Source organism: Ixodes scapularis, unplaced genomic scaffold, assembly GCF_016920785.2.
Source record: "Ixodes scapularis isolate PalLabHiFi unplaced genomic scaffold, ASM1692078v2 PGA_scaffold11__112_contigs__length_91849675, whole genome shotgun sequence".
NCBI classification, from domain to species: Eukaryota; Metazoa; Arthropoda; class Arachnida; order Ixodida; family Ixodidae; genus Ixodes; species Ixodes scapularis.
In genome coordinates this window covers 11,276,069-11,295,124 of record NW_024609837.1, presented here as the reverse complement: position 1 = coordinate 11,295,124, position 19,056 = coordinate 11,276,069, and the positions used below count along the sequence as shown (strand labels likewise).

General features: G+C 48.5%; 1 protein-coding gene across 1 annotated transcript; it reads left to right on the top strand.

Moving 5' to 3' along the window:
• Positions 1-2: 2 nt before the first annotated feature.
• On the top strand, positions 3-19,053 carry LOC8043623 (protein lin-10). The gene is made up of 12 exons (XM_029974539.4): positions 3-230; positions 4,935-5,355; positions 6,573-7,154; positions 8,079-8,119; positions 8,751-8,827; positions 8,906-8,948; positions 12,101-12,243; positions 14,021-14,107; positions 14,583-14,783; positions 15,544-15,960; positions 16,923-17,123; positions 17,955-19,053. Exons 2-12 carry the CDS (start codon positions 4,967-4,969, stop codon positions 18,024-18,026), a joined length of 2,253 nt encoding a protein of 750 aa, XP_029830399.2. The 5' UTR covers positions 3-230; positions 4,935-4,966; the 3' UTR covers positions 18,027-19,053.
• The last annotated feature ends 3 nt before the right edge of the window (positions 19,054-19,056 follow it).

Below are 19,056 nucleotides of genomic sequence, written 5' to 3'. Positions count from 1 at the left end.
TCAGTGAAAGTGGCTGGGTTCGAGGCTTTCACTTGGGGCTTGGTTGGCGATGGGCGAAAGTGTGGATTTACGATGCTTTCGCCGCATGCGCTTAGCATCGGCAGGGCAGGTTTACCGACTGTGCTGAAGCACTCCTGACCCTTAGGAGAAGAACAATAACTGCTTTCGGTGTTTTCGCACATCCATGTCTTCCCTGGAAGCCCTGCGAACGGGGGCTGCCTACCTCAATGGTGCGTAAGCCTAACTCGTCTCCCCAGCTTTTTTTTCTTGCAACTCGCTTTTGGTTTCGGTGTTGCTCGCCTCATTCGTGCTGTCCTGGTTTTATGCAAATGATGCTCCGCTTATTTTTAGAGCCTAGTTTCCTTTTGCGGGCATGAAAAGACGTTCCTTCTGTGGGAGCTGCTTGAGAAGTGCGCGTAGAAACACACCGGCCCTTGGACGATCCGTAATTCCGATGTGGTGCGAAAAATGCAGACTGCTCCTCAAACTATCGCGTTTTGATGCGTTAAAATCGTTTCGAGTGACCAATACTTTCGATCCCATGCGGGGGTGCGATCAAAAGTTGGCAGAATGGAGTCATTTTCTTTTTAGCGTGAATCATCTGTTTCAATCGATCGAGGAGTGTCTAGCTTGAACAGCTACAACGTCGTAGTGCTCGTGCTCGTTTCTGTCTAGTCTTGAAACCAACCTGTTCCCGGCACAGAATGACCGCTAACTTTGTTTTAAACATTAATCCCATGTTGTTCGTGGCTGTGATCTCGGAAGAATTGCAACTTGGTGGTCCATGTGTGGATATGTGGTGTACCGCTGCGATCTTAAGTAGCAAGTATGGTCTGTGCCGGCATGTAAGGGAGTGGTCGCAACGTCGGGGCGAAAATTGTCTCCAATCCGTGCTTATAAGATTCGTTCTGAAGCTCGGATGAAAGCGAGCGATCTAGAGAAGTGCCTTGCCGTTGGTGCAGTACCCGTCAGGCAAACAATAGTAATTGTGTAAAGAAAGATACGTGACAGATGGACGCTTCCGTGGAGCATGCATGTTCAGTACGCACTCAGGTAGCAGACAGAGTCAAGATGAAAGGCTGGTGACCTAAATGCAGCGGGGCTACTTTTTTCATTCCTATTCCTGGTTTATTTCCTGTGCTTTCTTCGTTTCATTCAGTTCATTCTGTTGATTGGTTGAAAGTAGTACATATGTTCATTACCTGAGGCAAAATAATATTTAAGCTTGCGGTTTTTGACATTTTTAAATTCAGGCATTGCAACTTGGTGTGTGTGGCTGGCTCTTGTAATTGCAGTGTTATTCTAGACATGGCACATTTAGAGTATTCTGCAAAGGCCCACTTAAAACACAAGCAAAACAAATCTCCATGCTGACTGAGGAGGCACGAAGAGAGCGAGTGGGCTTGACATGTGCTCAGCCATAGCAGACGTCATTCTCTTTAATGGGTAAACACCACATCAGCTGGATGCGAGTTCCTGTTTACCATAGCGCCCCTGGTGGTTTTTAGTTGACAAAAAACAGCGTACCCTTCGAAATGCTTCATTTCTCGAGGGTTGCATCCTTTTTCGTAAAGAAACAGACAGTCGCATAAAAGGCAAAGGAGCCTTTGCTACAACTAGCAGACGACGGCTTCGCCAAGGCCGTTGGCACCCACCCATAGCAGCCCTCTAAACAGAGCTCAGCACTGTGACTTCACTTTAACCCTCTGTGTGGACGAGCATGCTCGTTGTATACCAGGAAGGAAGAGAAGTGTGTCTGAAAACTTTGGTCACCTGATCTGAGTGCACGAGATACCTAAGATCTCTTTTAGAGCCTATTAGCTCTATTAGAAATGAGCCACATCTTATTGAAGACTGCCCGAATGTAAGCGCTGCTGAAACTAGCGTTTAAGTGCAGTAGAATGTGAAAGTTGCATCTCGCACTTGCTCGGTAGAATGTGGCGCTTGTGTCTCATGCAATAGCTTTAGTGCATTCTGTTACATGAATGACTTCAATACTTTTCAATCTATGAGCCACACCGTTGTATGAGTCCCCCCCCCCCCTCCCCCTGCCCTCTTTTAGACAGCCGTTTTCATTTTTATATTTGCAACTCCAGCGACCTATAGGGGGTGCCACCGCCAAACAAACAGGGCGGCTGAGTACAGGTCCCGTCACCTCGGCCGAGCTGCCTGAACAGGTGGCGCGTTCAATTTAACAGATTTTCATTTGTTTAATGCCCTATTTTATATGTATTTTAACTGCAACGGTTAAGGGTACCGGGTGCATATAAACTCGCAGAGCATAGTTGTGTTTTCCCGGTGCTTTTTGTTCTTTTCATGTCAAAGTTCTGTTTCAGAGATTTCGTTCAAAACCGAAACCATGGGCTCCGGAGAGACGGTAATAGACCCTAGTTAGTTTTGATCAGCGGCGATGACTACAGAATTGTTCCATCGAGAGTAATTTTCAGCTAACTCGCATGCCTCGACTAGGGTGACCACCTTCCTGCAGGCGAAGTGCGGGACACCCTGACCGGGGGGAGGGGTGGGGAGAGTGAGTAAGAGGAGGACGGTATTTTCCCGACTCAAGATAAACATATTAAAAAGTTCACCACCACGCACTCCCCGATATCCTGTGCTGTCCCAAAGCATATTATACACCTAAACTTGTGTGGCGGCAATTGAGCTAAAATTATTTTCAGTCACAGTGATACATTTTGTGTGTAATTGTAATGGCAATTATTTTATCACGGTTGTATGTCTAAGTTGTAAGACTAAGTTGTATGTCTAAGACATAAACTTAGGCATTAGCGTGTCTAAGTCGAGAACATAAAAATCGACTGCAGCAGACCCCAATGCATGAAAGGGAAATAAGAAACAGTAAATCTTTTACGGCATTTTGTTTGCTGACAATACTTTTTCTTATACTAACATGCTCTAGCATAAAATTAGAACCCTGTGTTGTTTTTTCGACTTTTGTGAGTTGCAGGTTTTTTGCCTTGTGTGGCTGTCTTCACCAAAAAAAAAAAAAAAAAGCTTTCCAGAACAACGCTTTTGCATTGCACAGTATGATTTGCATATAATTACACTAGTTAATTTTAAACTTTAGGAGAGCAGTTTTCGCTCGCAATATTTTGCCATCAAGGGGAGAGGCGCAACGGCACATGCGCGTTCGTCTCCTGCAAGAACCATGGTCGCTCTCCGCAACCATTGAGATTCACACGTTTATTACTCACCTTCGCGCTACCCCGTGGCCCGCTCTTCAGAAGCTCCATAATTTGCGTACTGAATGCTACGACAATGTGAAATGCGGGACATTTTAAAGATTTTGGTATTTCTTGCGGGACGCGGGACATGAACCCTCAATGCAGGACAGTCCCGCGAGTCGCGGGACGGGTGGTCACCCTAGCCTCGACCAAGTGACTTATCCGTCCGTGAAATCGAGCTTTTATGTGTATCTGCATTTAAGAAACAGCTCCAGTAGTCTGCTCGGTCAGCAACACAGGCTGCAGGAAAATTACGAAAATTAAGCAAGCGCTTCTTGAGCCAAGGAGCATTTTAACCCACTCCCCACTAAGCAGCTGATACTTGTATTTCAATTTAGGTTTTAGCGGCAATCGAGAAGTCATTTTGACGATTAAGCGCGTTATGTATTATATTACACACTATATCTCACTAAAGCGATATTAGTATATTCTTCGGGTTGAAATATGAGTTTAGTTGGCTAGCTATTAGGTGAACTGCTGAATAAAAGTATATTTGACAGACAGAGAGATACTACTTAAACTCAGCCAAATTGTTCTAGCCGGCAGCACGGAGGCGAATGCGGACAAACTGAAGAGTGTTTTCATCGGAGATTCACGTAGAACCTATCTGGGCATTGAACTTGACTTCAAATCCTGAACAGAGAAAATGAGTATTTTTTGTGGCCGGACAACCTGAGCATGTAGACGTATATTGCTGCTTGCTTCAATGGGGGTATAATATAAATATTGGAGGCGCGATAGGTCATAATGTCGTGATAGCTTCTAACATTGCAAGATGCGTCCCCCAGCTTTTGAAAGCAGTCAATTTCCCTCATTAATCGTATGCAGCGAGCAAAATTTCCGGAATCAAATAATTGCGAAATCAGCCCAACTCCTTCGGTGTGGTCCAGAGGCTTTTTCGGCAAAAAGCAGCCAAGATGAATAGCCAACGCACCGACCGGCGTGGGTGGCTCAAACTTGAAGCTAATCGAACACAACCAAACTAAAAAAAAAAAGCAGCTATCGAACCTTCCCGTTCACTTGGTGTTCCCTCCAGTGAAACACCTTGTTTGTCGTCCTCAGTCCACTGTTCTACATCCTTATAAATGAACCACTTATCAGTTACCAAGTAGTCGTCACTTTGAATGTGATTCGAGACAGACAAGAAATCGAAACGTTTTTTCGTGATTCCTCCCCATCCAAGAAATCCAAACCATGCGACCGTGTGTTGTGAAGTAAACAAGCTTTCAAACATGTGATGGAAGGAAAAAGGTGCAAAGCAACGTGTTCCGGATAGTTTCCGGTTTTCCCGCTTGGTGGCATCTGTTTTGCCGGAGTTGCGAATATACTAAGTTGCTCTTCTTGGAGCGGTCAGCAGAGTCGCAGCAGCCGTGGATCTATGCCATTACGCTTCGGACCGCTGGAAGAGCAGGCGATCGGCGGTTACTCAACCATTTTTCATTTGTCGTAAATGCCAATGTCTACATCTTGCACGGCTAAGATCCATACTTATGTATAAGTATAGATCCGGAGAATGTTGTATTTGTTTGAAATTTAGTGAGAAAAAAATATTCTGCATTGTAGAGGGCTAAGCTACCAAGTGAAAAGCGTGGACTTTATCCGGTAGCCCTTTGGAAGTAAAGGAAACTCTATCTGGGCGACTGGAGATCTGTGTCGGAAAGAGGTGCCAAGTTGCTCTGCCACGGTTTGCAGGTGGCTGATTGGTCGCCCGCGGCCGCCGCAAGATGCACCCGTCGAGCGAGGCGAGCAGCGACACGGAGGAAGTGGCGCGGCTCTTCCCCAAGTGCCGCGGGCGAGGCCACTCCCAGGAGGAGGACGACGACAGCCTGAACAACAACCACCCCATGGAGGACGGGTCGGTGGTGAGCGCCTACGACACGCCCTCGCGCATCGAGATCGCGGGGGGCCGGGAGATCTTCTGCAAGAGCCGCACCCGGCCCAAGCGCCGCCAGCGCGACTCGTGGGGCGCGGACAGCGACGAGTCGCCCTTGGTCTACGAGGACCCAGTGTGCGGCACCGCCGAGGTGGTCTACGACGACATCGACGACCGCAGTAACGGGCCCCGGCTCATCGGCAACTTGCCCATCGCCCAGTACGAGGGGTCGCCACGGAGGTACGGCCGGTGTTTTTTTGGTGATTCCCCCCCGAGGGTCTATGGGCCAAGAGGGACTGGAAACGAAGAGATATTGGGCTATGTCTCCGACTGGTGTGCTTACAGCGTCCTAAAAAATAAGTGGTTCCTCAGTTTCCACCTGATGACGTCGCGGAAGTGTCGTTGCCTGTTGTCATCCTGGCGGTGGTGCAGCGGCGGAGATGAATACGACAGCCAAAAGTTAGAGTGCCGCAACAACCGCAACACTCGGTGTCACTCCTACTTTTTGCAGGAGCTTATCCGACCAACCGCCAGGATTGCAACATCCGACAACATGACGGGCCGCCTCACGTGACGTCATTTGTGTTCCCACTTGGGGACCGTTTTCGATGCAGAGACGGTGTAGAACTATAAACACACCGGACCGAGATGCTTTCCAGACACTATAATTTTTATAAACGACCGCCAGGCAAAAAATAAAATGTGGCTGTCGTACGGTACCGATCATGCAGGCATCCTTTTGTGTGTGCCTGCTCTGTTTCTCATAAAGTTATATAAATTGCCCGTTTATGCAAGTTAAGTGTAGATCTGGCTCATGCAATATTTTACTTCTGGTATTTATGCAATTACCTTCCAAAGTTTTGTGGGTGCTCGCTTAGTAGAAATGTGTGGCCAATTAACCTGCGCCTTCTGCCCTGTGTCAAAGAGTTTAGTCCAAGTTTCGAAATGTCTTTGGTGAATTGTCGACCAGCTTATTCGCAAACACGTAGAGAACCTCACATGATTTTTGTAGTTACCCTGGGGGACCAACTCTTTGCTAGTTTAGCATGATAGAGTTTCTTCCTGAACGTGCGGTGTCCCATTTTATGCACAGCTGAAAGTTTGTTGCAACACTTCTTGTTGCAGAGTAAGGTATCCTGTAGCATAAGCTTAGCCGGTAAGCTTTGGGGCTTAGCATTACCTTCTGTGAATGAGGTGCTGATACCACAGCTGGACTGTGGTATACTAAGTAAAACTGATATGCTGTATAAGTATGCACATGTATCTGGTTATAACAGGTTGGTTTCTTTGTCATTTGGCCAGTTCATATCTGATAAAGCAGCTTCGGTACTTTTGGTTGAAATATTTAACCTCGAAAATATTCAGCCCAGAGAAAGAATATGTATCGAAAAAGTGGCTTTTCTGGTTTCCACCCTTAACTTTCCTGAATACAATAGGAATTCAAATCTTCTTTGTAGATACGGTCCTCGGCCCGGCTATCCACAGCGCGTAGCCGCCGATGATGCCGCGGCAGAAGAGGACGACAACGCGCTTTGCGGGAGTTCGTACGTGGGCCAGCGTCTTGCTGGAGCCACGCCCAGCCCCCGAACCCCCCCGAGCCCACGGCCGGCCAGTCCGCAGCCCGGAACCCCGTCTGCCATCAGCCCCGAACCCGCAAGCCCCGAGCCAATGGGGCCGCGGCACTTCTCCCCGCGACCGCGGAGCAACAGCAGCACGGAGACAGGGGAGCAGATGGACGAGCAGACGAGGAACTTGACCCTGTCTCCGGACGGGACGGATTGCGAGTCGGCTAGCGAGGCCATGTCGTTGGCCGGGTCGGCCGAAGCACCGCTCGCGATGCCCGTATTGGAGGACGGGCTGTCGAGCGGGCACCTGTCGGAGACGGAGGGCTCCGTGGGGGGCGGAGCGCCCGCGCAGGATGACGTCGTGTCGGACGCGATCCGGGAGATCCAGCAGGCGATTCAGCACAGCAAGCGGCTGGCGCTCAAAAGCTGTGGCCCGGCGGAGCGGGGCGACGCACCACCAGTATGGGTGCCGAGGTCGGCGGCATCTGCTTCCTTGTTTTTAGCATTTGCTGTTCTTGTTTCTGGCGTCTGCTATTGTTTCTGGCATCTGCTTTTTTTGTTTTTGGCATTTGCTAACTTTGCATAGACTCCGTTTTGGAAGCGTGAGGAGTTGCTGGGTCTTGGACATACCTTACTATTATTGTTTTGAGTGTGTAGTGCAATGAACATCATCATCATCTCTGAAAAGGAAATAATAGAAAACATGCAGATGAATGAACCATACTGATGGAATGAAAATTTTTTTATGAAGCTGCCCCCACCAAAGATTTTGTCTTTGGGCAGCTTCTTAGTTCATTGTACTCTTCTGGTAGTATCATTCTACAGTAAAATTCAGTATCATACATTGTGCTTGAATGTATTATGGTGTATGTTCTGAATGTGAATGAATACCGAGGTCAGTTTAACCTGGCTGAACATTGGGCTCAGAGGCAGAGGAAAAAGCAGTCACCATTTCGAGTCTTGCACTTGCCTTGGTTTGCCTATCCCAAGTGTTCCAGTCTCTACCCCCGCATCTAATCCTTAAAACATTTTCAGCCTGCTCATCTAAACCCTCATCCTCATGTTTCAGCCATGTGATATTTGCCATAAATCCAGATTCACTAAACTTTCAACAGGATTTTTTTTTTTTTTATGGGAGGTTAATTGGTTTTAAAACTTTTCTTGTTTGCTTTCTCTATAAAAAAAAACACAGACGCACACTTGGGTGTGCTTTTTTTTCCTGTACAGAACCTGTTGTGAGTTAATTTTGAACCTTAACTATTTTTGTCCATCAAACATTCAGAAAACTTGCTCAAAGTGCTTGTGTTTTATTATTTAGTACAGTATATTATAAACGGGTATCACTCGGGAATTCTCTACTTTTAATGGTTCATATGCTTTTTTACTGGATCTTTTTAGGCTCTCCCAATCTGGCAGGGAGGACCAACCACCCGAAGAGGGTAAGTTGGCATGGCATGCTGTGAGGTGTGTACCTAATAGTAAGAATTCGCTTTTCTTAACTTTGTTACTAGCATCCTATTCAAGGTGAAGCCTCATAACCAATCTCATTTTTGCCATAACTAATAGGAAATTCGGTAGACAAATGCTTACTCGAGAAAACTAGAACTCGGGCCTTGCTATGTAAGGATCACAATAGGATCATGCTGGTAGTCAGTCCTAGTTGCGTTTGCTGAGAAAATTTTATTCGGTAATGCGAAAGGTACACTGCAGAAGGTAGGCACTCAGCAGCAAGACTACCACAATGGCATCTCTTGGACGTCGGTGCAAGCCATGTATTGGAGTGAAGTACTCGAGCAGCTTGAGTATTTACAGATCAGATCTCGGAGGGCTATTAGCATACACTCGGAAGATTTCGTTGGCACTCCGAACGCAGCCAGACAAAGTATGCCAGACTTTTAAGAAAGGTGAGAAGGTTCAGCCACCGTCGTGGAGTGAGCTCGTCAGTTTCCAAAGCAATACCGTAGCGCCCTAGATTAAGGAATGGAGCGGGAAAGCAAGCCTTAAACTGCGTGCCGCTAAGCTAACCCAGTGCCCTAACGGTGTGTGCAAACTCGCCGCCATTCTTTGTAGACTGCGACACAGATCAGGAAACTGACCGCCTGCTCGGTGCTCAGAGGTCGGACGACCGGGGCTTTTTCGAGGACAAGGTGAGGACCGGCGACCCCGCCCGTGCACGCCCGTGTGTTGTCTGCCGCCCTGCATTGTCTCCCCACTAATCTCTGCAGGCCCAGAATTCCTCGGGAAAAAAGAAAAACACCTCGAAAGAAGGTAAGGCAACAACGGGAGAACTCCGCGCTTTGCTTGATGCGCACTCTCCAGCCAGACACGCACTAATTTCCGTTTCACTTTAAGTATGGTGGCTGGAACGTGTCTCCAACTGGCGTCTTTAACGTCCCGTACCGTCCAGGCGTAGAAAGGGGTACCGAAGCGGTGAGAAACGACGTAGGAGAAGCCAGTGCATCACGTTGTCGGATGTCGCTGTCGTAGAAGTTCCGGCTAAAAGTATGAGTGAATGCGAGGGTTGCTATCGTTGACGGGTTCCGACCCCCGGGTGCCCAAGTTTCCGTGGACTGTAGAACCGAGAGGGACCTGCGGCAGAACCGTAGTCTGCCCCTTCCATCTCCGCCGCTTTGCCAGCAGCAGCTAAAAGCATGATGCTTGTGCGACGTCATCGAGTGGAAATCGAGGGACTTCGTTCGACGACGCGGTGAACTCAATACTCGGAGACACGCTCCAGGCACAATACTCTAAGTGCGAGCGTAGCGGAAGCTACAAGAGAGAGCTCTGGGCTTTCTGCACCCCTGCGGAGCATGAGCGCTCGTGGAGTGCGAGCATTGTTGGGGGAAATGTACCCGTGCCGGTAGCTTCGGCGTTGCTCGCACTTAAAGTGAAAGGAACTATGGCACGAGGCTGGCTACTATATGCAAGAACACTGGCACTGGGAGCGCATTCTCACGCAGCAGTCGCCCCCTGCCAATGAGGCTACGTCGGATGGGGCTCTGTCGTGACGGTGCAAAGGCAGTCGTTCGAAAGTCTACGAACGGCTTTGTAATTATTGATGCTCGGCTCTTCGTGGGCGCATTTGTAGACCTGTTTGTGCCGCTGTACCAAGAATCCTCATTACTGCAATTTTAGAAAATTGTAAGAAAATAATGGCACTCCACTACATTTTAAATACTTGACGGTGACGGCGCAGGAAAAATCAATCTCACACCAGACACTCAGGAAGACAAGCACACGCGCTGAAGCGCGTGTGCTCAGCGCGTGTGCTTGTTTTCCTGAGTGTCTGGTGTGAGATTGATTTTTCCTGTGCCGTCACCGTCAAGTATGGTTCACCAACTCGCCCAAGCTTCCATCCTATCAAGTTACATTTTAAAATTGTTAGAAAAACCGTAGTAAAGATAAGTCGCACGTTTGGCAGGTTCTGTAATTTTTAAATGGTACAATTTGCTTCTGTCTGTACAACCGTGCCTCGTTAATATGAACACTTGCCCCCCCCCCAAATTGTTCATAATGAATCGTCCATAACAACTCGACAGAAATGCATGCATTTATACCCATTTCGTCTATGTAGCGCATTGTCCATATTAACGCATTCATATTAATGAGACACGACTAGATAGCTGTAGTTCTTCCATTACTAGCCTTCTAATGGGCCAGTGGAAGCCGTTCGCTCACATGACACCTGCACTGCCGTAAGCATGTGCAGCAACTATACTTCACGTCGGGATTGCTACGCAGCCTCTCGCGAGAAACGAGGAAGGGGCGCTAGAAAGACCTTTCCTGATGTCACTGCTTGCTCTAAAAGTCGTTTCGCACAGCTTAGCTCCGTCGCCCGTGCCTTTGATAGTGCTGAATGCAGTTTGGGAGACCGACAATTGTTACATCTCACTTAACACCTCGCTTAAACACCCTTTGTCAGGCCGTCAACCTAACCTAATCACTACTCACAACCGGGAGGGGAGTGAGCTGTTGGTGAGAGTTGTCACCGCTCTACTTATCTGCAGGGGGCTTTAGTGATGTCTGGTGCTGGCTTTTCCTCTCACCTTGGACCTATCTCTTCTTCTTTTCACTTACCACTCACTCTCCCTCACACTGCCTGGACTGTGACTGGTCTCCTGCACCTGCGGTGAGTTTCGGACGCACCTCACTCGTCCAGTTTCGGATCTGCACGGTGTGGTGCTCGGGCAAACCTTTTGGGCAGTGTGGCGACGTTGCTTCACCGTCTCACCTTTTTTTTCTTGGCAACAAGCCTATTTCACGGCCTCCATCTGCGCACCATTGCTGTTCAGTCCTGAAAGCGATAATGGCAATGATCTTTGTGGGAGTTCGACATGTGGCGTATAACTTCTTAACAAACATTTCTGTATATAGATGGACCATAGTGTCTCTACGGTCCATCGCAAGGTGCAACATAGTATAGTGAAATCGCTCTATTACATGTATATTGTGAGGAAAATTGTTTCTTAAAAGCTGAAACACAATTTTTTGTTTGTTTTTGGACGGCAATTAAGAGGTATGAACCACTTTCCTCTGCTCTACTCTCTTGCAGGGAGGGCTTGACTTGTATCTGTCGCGACTTTGCTGCTACGCCGATGATTTCATCGCATTTGCTTGCTTCATTGTTTTGGATTTAGTTTTCTCGTTGCAGTCGTGCTTCTAAGACAAGACCAATTGTCTCGCAGCTTGTCTTCGAATGTAGCCTCCATTCTTATAGAATATATACTAGGTCACCATGCACTACGAAAAGAAGCTAAATTAGAAGGAAAAAGAACCCGGTTTATCGCAGACAGTATGGGTTGGAACACTGGGCCTGGCCTCCTGCTATGCCCGTGGTCACCACAAGCCTCATTATATCTCAATTTGTCAAAGAGTTGGAAGAATAGAACCTAAACTTTGTTTCACCCGTAGAAAATCGCCGTAGGAAACATAGTATCTAAATGAATAATAAATAATAGCCCCAAGCAAGGCATCTTCTAAAGCAGGCAGATATTCCAAAGCATGGAGGGCCATTGTACCTCGTAACTTCCGCGACAGTAGCTCTTTCGTACAAGACATTTTCAGTGGTGCTATTGCTATCATCTCTCATATGGGAAATGTGAGAACATAAATGCTTTTATAAATGCAAAATAATGACCAGAACACAATTTAGGAGTACTAAACCGGGCCATTGCAATCCTGCCTTCAAAAAACATTGCATTTAAAAGAGCGTCGGAGTGGAAAACTGGAGGCGACGTCTTTGAGATTTATGGATGTCTTGTGGTGGGCAGTCTCTGCTTTATAACAAATATTCTCACGTAAAATCCTGTAGCTCTTCGTTCTCATCGAGGCAAAAAATGAGGGATTGGCCATGTTTCATCGGGCTTTCGGTTGTTTCTTGAGCATTTCTTGTTCTGAGCCATCTCCGATGTTGATTACAGTGTTGGTGCACGAACCGGCAGTGCTCATCGAAGGGGTGCTCTTCCGTGCTCGCTACCTGGGATCCACCCAGCTGGTGTGCGAGGGTCAACCTACCAAGGCCACCCGGATGATCCAGGCAGAAGAGGCGGTCTCTCGCATCAAGGTAGGCTAGAGCGCTGCCTAGCTTGCATCACTGCCAGCGTGTCTTGCAGCGTTTGACGACGAGCGCGACACTAGCACGCGTCTGCCACCTTGCGGCAACTCTCGTCGAGCTTAAGCGTGTCTGTTGCTGAAGGCAGTTAGTTCGGAAGTCCGTCGAGTCGCAAGATAACTCAGCGGGAAACGCAGAACATGCAGTGCATTTTGGTGATTGTCTGAATTCCAATCTGCCAAGAGCTCATTGCAACATTGGTGCTATGTAACGGAGGTTTGAGTTGTAAATTCAAGCGCCCTCGCGGTTTGAACAGTGGTCTAACCTTCACTGGGATGCGCTAGTTGCACATTGCTAGTTTGTCATGCAGAACCCCATATTTGGCATTCCGACAAGACAAAATGGGGTGAACAGTAACCTTTTTTTTTATTGCCGGCACGACTGTAATTGATGCGGTAGTGGTGTCCAGCAGCATTACTTGCCTAGTTCCGATTATATTCTGCCAACCCTATGCTCGGCATCAACTATTTCGTGCTACGTTGTCAAGGCTAGCTTCCAAAGTGCCGCAGCCCCTCACTTCTGCAAGAGCACATGCACGTGACTTGTTGCATTTGCACACTTTTTTTGCACAAATAGCTCTGACAGCGTTTGAGCATTGTTATGGCAGCCTTGACAACTTGCACAAAATAGTTGACACCAGGTATAGTTTGCATGCCCAACTTTGAAAACCTGCACTTAGGATGTTGGCTACACTGATGTGCGTCCGCATGTCAGTTTTGCAGTGTGCCGTTTTCTTACTGGTTGACAAATGGGTCACTTCATTGTGTATCGTTGTATACGAGTATCTTTTTTTGTCTTTTGCAATGTCTCGACTCTTGTCTCTTTTTATTGCTGCTTTTCAATGGGAAGTCCTTGGTAAGTCCTCACTTTTAGTTGTGGATCTTTCAATTGGTTCATTGTATCATTTGTTTAAAATGTACTCCCAGTTTCTAAATTTTTGCTCATTGGTAGCTCTGTGCGATTTTCGTAGGCTTTAGGAGCAACTTTTTTTATCTTTACTTTACTTTAGTAATCTGGTAGACGTAGCGACTGTTGAGTTCAATTCGTAAGGTATTGACAGCGGCGTTCCGTATCTAAGGGGGATACTGTTTGTTTTGAAGATATCCAATCGAATAATCTTCTAGCTTTAATTACAGTATTTTTTCTCGATTGTAACACATCGCTCTCAAATGCTACCACTAGTGAATTTTGTGCAGATCTCGTGCAGTGAAGATGTTAACCTCACATGCTGGATATTTTGGGAATTCAAAGCATGCGTCCAAATACATACCAGTAAAGTGAGGCAAGTAATAAAACCCTCGTAAAGGAACTGAAAATTACATGGTCTTCGTAAAGGAGGTTATTTATGGCATTCAATTAGAGCGTAATTAATGGTATAGTTATTGGTCTTCATCACATCCCGACATCGGGAGTTTTCTTATTGGGTAATTGACCTGCGGTGCAACCTTGCCTGGTACTTATGCGTCACAGGGTCAGAGAGGTCTAGGACAGCACAGGGGGGCACATAGCCTAATAAAGATACTTATATGTAGACAAAAGACGGAGCCAACCATGCTATACTCTCTAAACATGGCTGTTTCTGTAAACACCCCCAAAAATATTGTTAAACTGTGTTTGCTCAAGAGGGATTTTTGCCGAGCGTATTGTGGTTTGCTGGAGAATACGCTTCTTGCGGGGATCAGGTTTGCTGTGGCACTTAGGTTATGCGTCTCTTTGTGTGCTCCTCAAGGCACCGGAAGGGGAAGCCCAGCCCAGCACCGAAGTGGACTTGTTCATCTCGACAGAGAAGATCATGGTGCTCAACACTGACCTCAAGGTGAGCCTTGTAGTGACCAAGCTCTGCTCACCTTGCTTACAACCAGTTATACTATGGTGCCTGGAACGAGTCTCCGACTGGTGTGTCTAGTTACTCCTCCGAAGTGGTCTCTGGATTTCTGCCGGTTGATGTTATAAAAGGCATCGTGCTGTTGCCTGCCACGATCCTCGAGGTGGCAGACACCAGTTTTGCTGCAGGTCGCTCTGCTGTCAGACGGTCGATGAAGACCAAAGCAGACACGAGAGGAGACGCAATTGCCTATCTGTCGCAGATGCAGCCTCATACTGCCGTTCTACGACGATTATCCAGATGACAGCCATTCTGATAGGAACTAGTAGGCCGTGGCACTCAACTGGCACGCTAAGCGTGCCAGTTGAAGACGCCTTCTTGGCGCCGTAGTTAAACAGACATTTTGGTCGTGAGGCTCCGAGCGAAGGGGGTGCGGTATCTTGACGGGTTCTTTCGTCCACTGCAGGAGATAATGATGGACCACGCCCTGCGGAGCATATCCTACATAGCAGACATTGGGGACCTGGTGGTGCTGATGGCGAGGAGAAGGACCCTGGAGGACGACCCAGGAGGGGGCAAGCTCCGCCGTACCCCCAAGATGATCTGCCACGTCTTCGAGTCCGAGGAGGCACAGTTTATCGCCCAGTCCATAGGACAAGCCTTCCAGGTGAGGCCCCTGAGGGCACGTCACCTTTTCGCAAAGTGTGGCGAAAATATGCTATACTTAGGGAGAAAAAAATGTTTAGAGACGTTACTTTCGTACTGCCCCTCATGTACTTCGAGAAAAAGTTTGAAATGCTAGCTTGTATCAACTGGATCTTAATAGAACCCCGCTGTGTCTGAGTTTACCGTAAAATACCGAAAGGATACCCATCTAAAATGAAGAGATAACGGTAAGAAGTGTGGGACGCAACATCAAACTTTTATCCAAAAAGTTGTAAACACAGACGACCCCCTACAAACCATGTGATACAGAGACTGGTACCGCAGGTTGCAGGCACGACAAAGTCTCGTTCTACGGTGCAATAAACATGCGGGAATCTGCTACAAACTCTGGTGTCACGGGAACCGATGTTGCGCATGCAGATTGAGAACAAAAAACGCAAGAACCCGCTACGAAGTTGCCTGACATAGGAACGAATACCGCAGATTGTGGATGCAGCAGATTCATGTGTCACAGTGCAGTAAACACGCGGGAATCCGCTACAAACTCGCCCGCATGTCGCGCAGTTAATGTGATTCCCATTAGACATCTCAATGCCCGACGAAAATCAGTTGATGGGCAATGTTTCGGAATTTCGATGTTATAAATTTTTAGCCAGAAAAACGAGATGGGCGATTTTTCGGGGCTCGGGATAGGGCATTCATAAGAAACTTTACGGTACATGGTGATGTTCACAAGAACTAACATTTCGACCCCCTGGCAGGTGGCGTACATGGAGTTCCTGAAGGCGAATGGCATCGAGGACTCCTCGTTTGTGAAGGAGATGGACTACCAGGAGGTGCTCAACAGCCAGGAGATCTTTGGCAACGAGTTGGAAATGTTTGCCAAGAAGGAGCGGCAGAAGGAGGTGGTGGTGCCCAAGCAGAAAGGCGAGATCCTTGGCATGGTCATCGTGGAGAGCGGCTGGGGCTCCATGCTGCCCACGGTAGTGGTGGCCAACATGGCCCACAACGGGCCGGCCGCCCGCTGCTCCCAGCTGAACATCGGGGACCAGATCATTGCCATCAACGGGGTCAGCCTAGTAGGGCTGCCCCTGTCCACCTGCCAGGCGTATGTGAAGAACACCAAGCACCAGAACGTGGTCAAGCTCACTGTGGTGCCCTGCGCACCCGTCGTGGAGGTGGGTGTGTTGGCTTGGTCGGAGCGTTGAGTGGGGCCACCGTCGTGAGTAATGCCACGAGTGTCACATGGGGCCACTGTCACATATAACATCTTCAGTGTCGCACGGGTCCGCTGTCATAAATAACATCTTCAGTGTCACATGGAGCCACCATCATGAGCAACATAAGTGTCACGCAAGACTACTGTTGTAAGTAATGTCATGAGTGTCACATGGAAGTGCACCGAGTAGCATCGTGTCACATGGAACCACTGTCATGAGGTGTTGCAAAGTCTACCGTTATGAGTATCGCATCAACCACCATCATGAGTGTTGCATGAAACGACCATGTGTAGCATCACCAGTGTCCCATGGGACCACAGTGATGAGTAACGTTATGAGTTTCACGTGGGTCCACCGTCATGAGACCACTGTGATAAGTAGCATCACAAGTGTCGCATGAGATCACCTAGTGTCGCTTGGGACCACCATCATAGGGTGTTGCATGAGGCCTACATTTTAAGTAACATCACGAGACTACCATCATGAGTTTCACAAGGAACTACCATGATGAGCCCTAATTTTCAAGAACAGTGCCAAACACAACAATGTCAAGTTGTATTCAAATATGGTAGTAACAGTGGCAAAACAATCACTAGGTAACTCACCTAAGTAATCGATTAATAATACTAGCACTATATTTGCTTTTAATGGGCACCCTACAAGTCTACTGGAGTGTTTATAATGACTATCCGAAGAAGATCTGGGAAAGTCGTCACTTAAGCTGTAACCGTAGCCCAAGCTACGGTTACAGCAAAAGCAAGCTCTGACCTTTCAGTGTTCCCGGCAAGCATGCACACTGCCGCACTGCAAGCATCGCTCGAGGCAACATGCCCATACTTGTGGCTTTGGCTTTGCTTGCCCATAAAGTGGAACAAACTGCCATGGGTCGCAGCACAAACGGCCGTTGTGGTCTGATGCAGGTGAAGATCAAGCGGCCAGACACCAAGTACCAGCTGGGCTTCAGCGTGCAGAACGGCGTCATCTGCAGCCTGCTGCGCGGAGGCATAGCAGAGCGGGGAGGCGTGCGCGTTGGGCACCGCATCATCGAGATCAACGGACAGAGCGTGGTTGCAGTCCCTCACGAGAAGATTGTCAACCTCTTGGCCACCTCCGTCGGGGAGGTACGGGCTAGCCCATTTATTAGGGTATTGCGCATGGAAGGTGCCTTTGACTAGTGTGTTTAGCCCCCCATGTTACCCGTGCATCGAAGGTGGTGTTTAGGTGGCAACAAATTAAGTTACGGAAGCCAGCACATCATGCTCTCGTGATCCTGGTGGTCTAGGCACCACGCTTGGAGTGTGCAGTGTTCTGTCGAACAGCTTGTTTAGCGACTAGCACGACAGTTCGGAGAGTCTGCCAGATTCCAAACTAACGAACAAACTCTGGGGCAGAGAGGCTCCGCTTCCCGAATTCCCGGAGGGAAAGGGCATTGCTGCACCACCCGGTACTAACTCGCCAATTTTGTGACACCGAGGAACAAGCAACAGTCAGTGGTTCCTTTATCGGGATTGGTCTCGATAAAGAGAAAGCTTTGCCTCGGTATAATTTGGCATGTTCGACATCGAGTGGAGCATTGTTTTTGTTTGTAAGTGTAGCCTCTTCAGCAATTTCTTTGTCGGACAGAGTATAAGAGTACCTACGCTTGTTTTGCACAAGGTAGTGTGCGTCTGCCGTTTCATATTTTTGTAGTCTGCATCAACTTCTTTTCTGCTACGTCGTCGAGGCCAGCGTAGTAATTTCCCCGGCGCTGCAGTCACGCCCTGCTGCAAGAGCATGTGGCTTCGTCTTGTGCCCCATTCACACGTGCTCTCGCACGGAGAAGACACCGAGTCAAAGCTACGTGCTCGTGCGAGTTGCTTTGCAGTATAGGAGCGCTACGGAGGCTACGCTAGCTTCAACAGCATAGCACAAAAGCATCGCCCGTTTCCCTAACGTCGGCCATTCGCTCGCAGATCCACATGAAGACGATGCCCACGTCGATGTTCCGGCTGCTGACAGGCCAGGAGACCCCCATGTACATCTGAGGAAGGAGCGCCGTGCGTGTGTGTGTGCGTGACGTCCCCCTTCCCCCTGCCGCGGCAGCAGCAGCAGCGTCATCTTAGTCCCCAAATCTAGTCGCGACCTTTCTCTCTCGCCGAAACGGACGCTCTGGACTGATCTTTACTCTTGCCAATCCGCAACAATGCACGGGCGGGCTGCAAACGCCCACCGCGCGTCAGAAAACCGCGCGACGCCTTGAACGGCGGCGACGCAGGTCGACGAGTCCCCCGCTCCCTCCCCCCATCGCGAAGCTCACCGCACTCACTCAAGCCCTTTCCGCTCGGAAAGACCCGCGGCGCTTCGGGTTGCAAGTCACCGCCGCTTCGCGCGAGGGTGTCGATCGACACGGTACCGACACCGGCCGTGGAACCTATAGAGTTGCCGGTACTGTGAAGTTGTACGGACGCGGTTGTCGCACATTTTACGCGCGATGCGATCGCGTTCGTTTTCCCAACTCCTTTTCGTTGGAACCGGCACAGCTTCCGGACGGGTCGCACCTTACCTTGTCGGGTCTTCTGCGGGGGCCTCGCACCTCACCTGCCGACAAGCGGAAACGTCACGTGCACTTTGGGAATGCTGCAACCTCGATAGACCGGCGTCACTTGCCTGAACTGCGGTCGACGAGACGTTGCACGCCCGCGGAGCGGGGGCGACATGGACCAAGAGATTCAATTTTTACATCCGCCTACGTGGACAGTGGCCATGTTTGATATCGGAACGGCGACAACTTACGTGTGAACAGCAAGTGGACAACAAATGCATTCTAGGCCCGAAGTTTATTTATAAGTGGCGTCTGCCCCCATCTTCCCTTTCCTCCCTCTCCAGAAACAAAAAAAAAAAAAAAAGTTTTATTGATATCTTTTTTTTATGAGTCAGTCATAGTTCCTAACAGAGCTTCTTTGCATTAAGAAAAAGAAAATAATTAAACTAAATGCGCGTTTACCCCAGGAAGAAAAGAAAAATGACCCGCGCCGATAACGACGATAATAAAGTGATGCTCGTGATGTCAGACGC